Source organism: Myotis davidii, unplaced genomic scaffold, assembly GCF_000327345.1.
Source record: "Myotis davidii unplaced genomic scaffold, ASM32734v1 scaffold2270, whole genome shotgun sequence".
Lineage (NCBI taxonomy): Eukaryota > Metazoa > Chordata > Mammalia > Chiroptera > Vespertilionidae > Myotis > Myotis davidii.
This window is the reverse complement of record NW_006281936.1, coordinates 7,972-18,046: the sequence shown is the minus strand read 5'-3', so window position 1 is coordinate 18,046 and position 10,075 is coordinate 7,972. Positions and strand designations below refer to the sequence as shown.

At 39.8% G+C, this 10,075-nt stretch overlaps 1 protein-coding gene across 1 annotated transcript in view; it reads right to left on the bottom strand.

Moving 5' to 3' along the window:
• The window catches only part of MICU2 (mitochondrial calcium uptake 2), a gene marked incomplete at its 5' end in the record, with an annotated part of 19,620 nt that overhangs the window by 3,878 nt on the left and 5,667 nt on the right, over positions 1-10,075 (bottom strand). Inside the window, 3 exons of the mRNA XM_006752638.2 lie at positions 537-694; positions 1,605-1,713; positions 5,690-5,861. Of these exons, the coding sequence (XP_006752701.1) occupies positions 537-694; positions 1,605-1,713; positions 5,690-5,861 (439 nt within the window). The remainder of the gene's footprint in view (positions 1-536; positions 695-1,604; positions 1,714-5,689; positions 5,862-10,075) is intronic.

The window sequence follows — 10,075 nt, the reverse complement described above, 5'->3', positions numbered from 1 at the left end:
GTGATGAGGGTCAACATCTGAGGGCTCCCAGTATGTGAGAGGGGGCAGGCTGGGCTGAGGGACACTCCCCCCCACCCCCACCCAGTGTACGAATTTCATGCACCGGGCCCCTAGTAATGATATAATTAGCTAACTTCTACTACAAGTGTCTCAGCCACTGTACTAAGTATTTTACACTTAATTCTTATTGTAATTCTTTCTGGTAGATTCTATTAGTTTCCTCATTGTACAAATGAGGACTTTGAGACTCAGAAAAATTAAGTGGTTTTGTAAGATTTGGCAGTAAACAGGTGATAGAGATGAGATTTGAATCTAGGTGTGTCTAACTGCAAAGCCTGAAGTAAATTCTAGGCTATGATTTCTGAATAGTGGTTTCTGATTAGATTCAGATTTTTAAAAAAGGCAAAAAATAAAAAACATTAAATCCCATTTGGAGAAGTTATCTCTTTATAAATGATGAAAACTCTACTAGAGATTATACATTTCCTCAAATTCTACATTTAACATCATCCATTTAAAAACTCAAAATCTGTTACCCATAAACCTCGGTGCATCCTGTTTTTTAACACTCCAAGAAACTCTCCATGACTAAGACATTCATCACCATCCAAATCAAAGATCTTGAAGACAGTGTCCAAAATATTGTTTGAGAGCTCCTGTCCTGTAGCTACTTTCACAGCTCTCTTAAACTCTGCTAAAAAAACAACAAACATAAAACAACTCATTTACCATGTGAAACAGTGTAAGTAAAATTAATCTAACTTTTCATATTAAAAAAGTATTTTTATTGATTTCAGGGAGGAAGGGAAAGGGAGAGAGAGAGAAACATCAATGATGAGAGAGAATTATTGATCGGCTGCCTCCTGCATGTCCCCTACTGGGGATTGGGCCCACAAACTGGGCATGTGTCCTCGACCACAATCAAACTGGGACCCTTCGGTCCACAGGCCGACACTCTAGCCACTGAGCCAAACCAGCTAGGAGTAATTTTTCATAATTTGAGAAGTAAAAATAATCTAAATATTTGCTATATGGGAAGTAAATAACATACAAAAATAAGCCCTGGTGGTGTGGCTCAGTGGCTGAGCATTGACATATGAACCAGGAGGTTACAGTTAGATTCCCAGTCAGGGCACATGCCTGGGTTTCGGGCTCGACCCGTGTAGTAGGGTGCGTGCAGGAGACAGCCGATCAATGATTCTTTCTCATCATTGATATTTCTCTCTCTAGCCCCCTCTCACTTCCTCTCTGAAATCAATAAAAATATGTTTAAAACAACAAAAACAAAAAACAAAAAACAGACATCAAGAATTCATTCATTTATTTATTATTTATTCAAATAATAAATTTGGCTGAGAAGTGCCATGAAAGTAACTGTAAGATAAGCGGCTGTTTTAATTTAACCAATGTTTTCAAACACAAGTAATTTAAACATTTCCCCTTCTCAGGGAAAAAATAAGAAAGTAAAAGAAAATAGAGTATTAAATTCAGATTAACCACAATGAATTAAGTAAAAGGCCAATCAATTGCTTTTATTGTAACTGACTCCTTGGTTGATAACTTGTTGAAAAAACGATAAAAATTAAATGATTCATATAACTTACCTAGTCTGACAGGGCGATGAGCTAAATTAAACATCTGCATGGCAATAGAGAAGTCTTCCAAGTGGGTTGTAAAATGACAAAATGATTTGAACTCATCCAAACTAATGCTCTAATAAAACAAAAGGGAGTTTTTATTACAATTTTATAATTGCATTATAAAACTGAACAAAGTGTGAGTCCTCTTTTCTATCATAAAGCGTATGAACTTCTATATTCCTAAGCAAGTCTATTAAAAAGTTTGAGACACAGAATAACAAAATTATAGATTTTAGAGATTAGGAGGAACCCCAAAAGATTGGCAGGAAACTGGGTATGATTGTGCAGACTATATGCTGTTTTGAACGGGCTGCCTGAAGTTGTGCAATGTAAGACTTGAGGGGGTGGGGGGTTCCTGTGTTATGGACTGAGTCTGTCTCTTAAATATTCCTGTGTTGAATAATCCCCAATGTGACTATATTTGGAGAGGGGAAGTCATAAGACTGGGGCCCTAATCTGATATGCCTATTAATGTCCTGATGAGAAGAGATACCAGAGTGCTCTCATCCTGCATGTGGGGAGGAGGAAGATCTCCCCAGACACCAACCCTGCTGGCAACCTTGATCTTGGACTTACAGGCTCCAAACTTGTGAGAAAATAAGTTTGTGCTTTAAGCCACCCAGTCTGTGGTATTCTGTTATGGCAGCCTGAGGAGACTAATACATCCTGTTAAGTGACCCACCTCATAAATTTTCTGCTTAGTTTTGTCAGTGGACATAGCACTGGGTTTTGGAGTAGATGGACCTATGTCAAAATTTCTGATCTGCCATTTATTATGGCATTATATATTAAATAGGGTGAAATGTCAGATCATTCAAAGTTCTTGATTTTTTAAAGACTCCATTATAAATTAAAGACATTGGTCTATTATTGTGATGCCAATATTCCTCATTTTGTTAATTTTTATTTTCATTATAACTTTTGTGGGGGGGAAATGAGGGGAGTCAGCAGATTTTTAACTTTTAGGTAATAATTTAATAGTTTTTCTTTTTTTTAAAAAAAGCTGTCGTTAGTGGCACATGTAGGGCAGTTTGATTGCTCTATGTGGGGAACTGACATCAAGAGATTTCAGAAGCATGATTTTTGATACCTGGGCAGCTAAGTGATCATTAGTCCTGGCACCTGACAAACCCCCCCCCTCCCCCCCCCCGCTAAAAGCTTCTGGGTTGTTTAGAAAGATAGGTATATCCCACTTTAAGATGACTGTTTTCAAATTTTCTTCTATTTTTACTCAGTTTCTTTTTACTCTTTAACATTTAATTCTTTGATCCATCTGGAATTTATTTCAGAGTAATGAGTGAGATAGAGACTTACCTTTAATACTCTCTCAGATGGCCAGTGGATGTCCTAATGTCATTTATTAATAATTCTTTTATTCAAGCAATTTGTAATATAAGTTTACATATACTAAATTTCCATGTGTACTTGGGTCTATCTATAACTCTGGACTTTATATTCTGCAACTGATATGTCTGTCAAATTCACTGTAACTGTTTTAGTTACCAATGGTTGATGATATATTTTAATATCTTGGCATTATTAAAAAAAAAAGACTATTTTTTTAAAGAGTGGGTTTAGGTTGACAGCAAAATTGAGGAGAAGGTACAGAGACTTCCCTTATCCCCCCTGGCCTCTTCAGCATGCTTTTCATATAAACTCTATTATGGCATTTTTATCGAAACCCATAGTGTTCAGCAGTGGCTGGTTCTCTTGTAATTCCTGCACATAAGAAGGATCACACTTCTGTGCCTTCTTGCAGTTAGATCAGGTCATGTGTGACCAGTCTGGCCAGCAGCCAAGGGTCATCATGTTTCTAGGATAAAACATTTAATTATCAGAAAAGGACTCACTTCTTTCTTTTCTTACTCCAGCCTCTGAGAAGTGGTGTTTTGTTTTTGTTTTTGTTTTTTCACATGGTGGAACACCAAGATGACAGAGCCTCGAAAAGTCTGAGTTCCTGAGCACCTTGTGGGTGACCTCCCACCTCTCATGATGGAAATGTGGTATAGTCGGAAAATAAACCTTTCTTGTGTCAGCCACAGAGATTTCAGGGTTAGTTTGTAATTGTAGCAAACAGGTTGTTCTGACTGGTATGACCATCCCACTTACAGACTAATTTAAGGGAGAACTGCATTTATAATGCCACGACTTTCTATGCAATCACAGGGAATGTCTCTATAATTAGGTTAAATTTTCTTTCACATCCATCAAAACTTTGAAGTTTTCACATATTTCTAGTTAATTAATTTTTTCCATTTTGAGAGTACGTTTATTAAAGCTGGGGTGAGTGAAAGACGGAAGGACTTAGGATAGAAGCAACAGAGAGCCTAGGCGGGGTTGCTTTAGCTCACTGGAGAGCCAGAGAAAAAGGGACTTTGAGAACAGGTTTAGGGGGTTAGCCTGGGAGGAGCTGCCACTGCCCACTGCTCCCCAGGTTGCAAGTCTCCTGGGGTCCCTTAGAGTTTAGGAGATGCATGCCTGTGGGGGAAGAAAAGAGGGAAGGGAAAGGCACAGGTGTGCTCCCAGGAGGGAGAGTGGGTGCTGGGGCATCAGGTTTTAAGGGTTTTTAAAGGCTGGGACTTTAAGGGATGTCTCGGGGGAGGATCTCAATATAATTTTTATCAGCTTTTTGCTGATGCACCAAAAGTAGACTTATTCCCTAACTTCATCTGTCCTTGGGTGTGCCTGGCAAATGGCACTAATTGGATTTCTCTTTTCTATCTCTCTGAGCATGGTGATTTAAGCTATTTGCCCTCTGATTGGGGAGAAGTGTAACCCATTTGCTCTTTAACAAAATATTTTTAATATATATTTAAATGTTTTTATTTTTAATTTATTTTTACTATTATTTAAAAATATTTTTATTGATTTCAGAGAGGAGGAGAGAGGGAAATAAAGAAACATTAATGATGAGGGAAAATTATTGATCGGCTGCCTCCTATACGCCCTATACTGGGGATTGAGCCTGAAACACGGGTATGTGTCCTGATCAGGAATTGAGCCATGACCTCCTGGTTCATGGGTCGATGCTCAACCACTGAGTCACACTGGCCAGGCTAAAAATTTTTTTAATAATTTGATTTTTAGAGAAAGAGGAAGGGAGGGCGGAGGGAGAGAAACTTCGATGTCAAAGTGGCTACCTCCTGCAAGCCCCCAACTGGAGATTGAGCTCACAGCCCAGACATATGCCCTGACTGGGAATTGAACCAGCAACCTTTTGGTTCTTGGGCTGTTTGACTATCTGTATCAGTTTCCCGATTCCACTTGTCCTGGCTCACTAGCCTTTCATTCTCCCCTTAGAGGGAGATGGAAGTCCCTTAGAGACTTCCATCCCTGAAATCTTTTAGGGGTGATGAGGGAGGATGGTTGGTCTTCAGTAGCTAGTTAATTTATAATTGTTATATATTTCAATTGCAATTATAAATGGAATCTTGATATTTTATCTTTTTCCTCACTATAAAATTAGCTTTAAAATTACATATAAATACATGTCCTTCTCAAAATAATTTTTCAGAATATAGTAAAAACCACACATAAAATAAACATCCCTTGAAATCTCACTGTACATTAATCATTATTAATAGTTTAGCAATCATCATTTCATGCATTTCACATACACACACATATCTACTACATTTTCTGACCTGGTATTTTTACAAAGGACAGCTACTTCTGATATACAGGGTGGGGCAAAAGTAGGTTTACAGTTGTTTGAATGGAAAATAATAGAATAATTACTCTTTTATCTTGTTAATTTGTACTGGCCACGATTTCCAGAACAAGAGAAAGTGACAGCAGTGATAGTGGACATTCCTGTCTTATTCCTGACTTTACTGAAAATGCCAAACTCATGGCTGCTATACTGATACTTAGTCAATAGTTCCTTAATAAGAAAATAGTATGTGGAGAACATTCTCAACTTGATTTTATACTTAAATACTAGAGAGTAGCTCAGTCTTGGTTAATTTGGAAGTCACTTTAATTAATTATATAAATGTCTAACTTATTATTTTATATTCATCTCAAGCATAACAAAAAGGCATACCAACCTCTCCTGCTGACAACTTCTCTCTCACGTTTTTCCAATAAATGTCTTTATTTTCAGTGTTAGTGAAAAAAAGGAGCCACTCTGCAAAGTCTTCTTTCCTCATGAAACTCAAACCTTTAGAGAACTGCAGGAATTCCATTTCTTGGACCTCCGTCTGTAGATTCTCCATAAACCTAAATGTTAAAGTACAGAACTGACAGAAGTGGCCAGTGCTTTCAACTATAACACCATTAGAGGGAATGCAGCACCTTCATGAGTTGCATGAAGCACAGTCAAGGACTGTGGCAGTGGATCAGCTAGGTAAGTCCAACACCTGCTTCAATATGACTCCCCATAGTTGGTTTGTTTGCACACATTCTACTTGGCAACATACATTCTGACAAACTTAAAGACTTAAAAAAGTAGAAAACAGTATTTTTCCAATATGGAAAAATTGCCAATAATCAGAGAGACTTAAAATTCAGTTGGGATACTGTTTTTAGAATCATAATAATAACTAATGGTTCCTCATAGTTTTCAGATACCAAATTTGATCAATGTAATCAATGAATGGCTTTGCATCAAAGCTTAGATTTACCAAAAAATATTTATAACCTTTGGATAAGAACGTATGTTTATGTGACTCAACATTCTTTTTAAAAAACTTTTATAAAAATAGATGACACTTTGATCCAACTGTCATCAACAGCTTCCTAAGAAATGTACAAATTGAAAGAATAGGAATACACGGGGTGAAAGAGACAGTCCAATACAGAGGAAAGAAAGCTGCCACTTATCCCCCAAACCTTAGGAGCATGAGGAGGAGTTTGATTTTATGCTTCTATCTGTGACAAGTGAAAGTTTAAATGTATTTGATACACATATTTATTAGTGCTATGTTTCTTTTTGGGTCAGCAGAATTTTATCCAAAACTTGAAGCATTTCAGGTTTGGACTGATGGATCAACAAAATCTACTGATATGCTTCATCCTTTGTTTCACTATATTGTATACTCTGATAACATTCAATGTTTTTCTTATCAGGATTGTTAAAAGAATGCTTTACTTGCAAATAACTGTACAATGAATTAGAAAATAGAAAATATGGTATAAGAACTTGAATAACTAGTTCCTTTCCTTTTTTTCTTCAGGCTTTATCTGAGGCTGAAATATTATAAACTTAATTGCTGTTAAACTGTATATTGTTCTGGTTTAAGCTACTTCATTTTAATTAATTATGCTACTTTTGAAGAACATAATCTTTTAAAAAATGTTTTATTAATTTGAGAGAGAGAGGAAGGGAGAGGGAAAAAGGAACATCGACGTGAGAGAGAAACACTGATTGGTTGCCTCCCACATGCACCCCTACCAGGGACCAAACCCACAACCTGGGCATGTGCCCTGACCAGGAATCGAACCAGTGACGTTTCAGTGCACAGGACAACGCTCAATCAACTAAGCCACCCTGGCCAGGGCAAATGTAAAAATGTTTTATAGTAATACTCTTTCTAAGTCTAAAATTATGTATTTTGTTATGACATAAAATCTGCAGCACTATACATAAATATATGAATTGAAGAATTTATATAATACATAAGGCTACCAGATGCATTCTGAAAACATTTAAATAGTTTATCAATCAGTGAACTAATTGGAAACTCTGGGAAAATTCTGTTTTTCCTTAGCTGAGTGCTTAGGCCCTGGTGTGCTGAAGCTGGCTTGCCGCAGCTGCGAGTGTACTGTGCAGGTGTTGTCCATGTCAATTGTTGGGTCGAAGCCCCATGCTAGGGACTGGACCTCCGTGGACGCCAGGAACTGGAAGACATGAGTAGCTGCAGGCATATAGGAGAGACTTTATTGCAGACCAAGCAGCCATTTACACACAGGACAATCATTGCAAACACAGCAGCCAGTCCTTGCTAACACAGTAGCAAACACAGGAGCCCTACAAAGCAGTTCTTGCTAACAAAGCCATCACACTTCACATCTGGCAGCTTGAGATGGGCTTGCTGGAGTATTCACACTATTAACTCTAAGTGTTACCAATCAAGGCTATTCTCCCTTTTAAGACCAACCTGGGTGTGAATATCTCCTCTTCAGTTTCTAAGGTACATGACCTAAACCAAGTCCCTTTATGTCATTGAGTCTCAGTTATAAAAGCGAAGACTACCTCTCCCAAGTTTAAGGATAGGTGAAACAATACATGTAAAACACTTAGACACTCAACTCTTTATTGCTTCAGCCACTGTCTTGCTCACATCCTCTGCTCCCTTGAGATTTGCCAGCCTTCTTCAAGTGTAGCTTGAAGAAAACTATACAATAGCTGCACGTAATGGTACCAACATAAATTCACAGTCTACGCCTTTATTTCTGGAATACTGATTGGTTAAACTTGACATTAGTATCTTTCTAAAAAGGATATGTTTTTTATTGATTTCAGAGAGGGAGGGAAAGGGAGAGAGATAGAAGCATCAATGATGAGAGAGAATGATTGATTGGATGCCTCTTGCAAGCCCCCTACTGGGGATTAAGCCCAAAACCTGAGCATATGCCCTGACCTGGAATCAAACTGTGATCTCTTGGTTCACAGGTTGACAATCACTGAACCACACTGGCTGGGCAACATTAGTATCTTTTGCTCTATATACTATTTATTGCTCTATAACCTTGGGTTTCTTGACAAGTTTAATTACAACACTAGCCTACTTCCAGAAGGTTTTATAAGGATTAGGGGTCCTGCATAAAATTCATACACATTCTCATTATTTTGTCTTAAATAACTAATAAACCTATTGAATTTCCAAATAAAAAAAATAACAAAATTAAAAACAATATCAGCCATCTACGATGAAAAACAAAAGCTGTGTCCAGTTTTCTAACTTAAAACAAGAACAGCCCTTCCATTTGAAATTTAAGCAGTCAATCCTGGGGGAAAAGACACTGAGAAAATAACATTTTTATTTTAGTTTTGAATTTTTTTTACATGCTGAATTGAGACACCTTTTGGGAAAGAGATGGAGGATACTCCATGTTGAAGAAAATATGTGAGAAAGAGAGCTAAGGAAATGCAAACAGAAAGAAGCCAGGGACAGCTGAGAAGAAGCCCTCAGGAGATATCTGGCAGCTGGGCAATAAGCTGCTAGACTAGCCTTTGAAAATCATTTGAGCCCTGACTGGTTTGCCTCAGCGGATGGAGTGTTGCTCCACAGACTGAAGGGTCCTGGGTTTGATTCTGGTCAAGAGCATGTGCCTTGGTTGCGGTCTTGATTCCCAGTAGGGGGTGTGCAGAAGGCAGCTGATCGATATTTCTCTCTCATCAATGTTTGTATCTCTCCCTCTCCCTTCCTCTCTGTAAAAAAAAATTAATAAAAATCTATATATATAAAAGTCTAAGCAACTGTTATGACCAAATGACTGGTCGCTATGATGCACATTGATCACCAGAGGGCAGACGCTCAATGCAGGAGCTGCCCCCTGGTGGTCAGTGTACTCCCACAGCCAACCTCCTGCTGTCTTTCCCCTCCGGCTGGCAGGCCCCGATGGTCTGATTGGGGTTGGGCCCCGGGCTAGGATGAGGAATCAGGGGAGGGTGGCGGTGGACACGGCCCCTTTCCCAGGGGGGCTGAGGGCCGGCTCCCCACTTGGGGTCTGTGGCCAAACTCCCATGCCTTGTTTCTCCCCCGGCCGGCAGGCCCCGATCGGCCCGCCACCCGCTTGCTGCGGTGGTGGTGCAACAGTGAGGGAAGAGGAGAAGGGGGGGAGGCAGGGAACCACGTGGTGACAGGGTGCCGGTGTCCATTCCTCCTGTACCTGGCCTTGTGACCATCACCTCCTCTCCCGACCCTACCGGGGTGGGTGGTGGTGGACGTGGCCCCTTTCCCAGAGGGGCCGAGGGCCAGCTCCCTCCTTGGGGCTGGTGGTCAACCGTCTGTGTTCTGTTTCTCGCCCTGGCCGGCAGGCCCCAATCGGCCTGGCCCTGATCGCTGGCCAGGCCTAAGGACCCCACCCATGCACGATTTTCGTGCACCGGGCCTCTAGAATATATGTAAAGAAAGAAAGAAAATCATTTGAGTTGACATGAGTTCAGCACATATTCTGAGTGCTGACTGTTTTATGTTCTGTGTATTTCAGATACACTGCCTCATGAATGAAAGGGGAAAGAATTGAAGATTAGGAAGGAAAATATTTGCGTAAATTAGAGATTGCCTCTTTTCTGTTATTAGATTATTATAAAATTACTAGAGGCCCGGTGCACAAAAATTTGTGCACATGGGGGAGGGGGTGTCCCTCAGCCCGGCCTGTGCCCTCTCGCAGTCTGGGGCCCCTCGGGAGATAATGACCTGCTGGCTTAGGCCTGCTCCCGGGTGGCAGAGGGCAGGCCCAATCCCTAGGTGCAGCCCCTGGTTGGG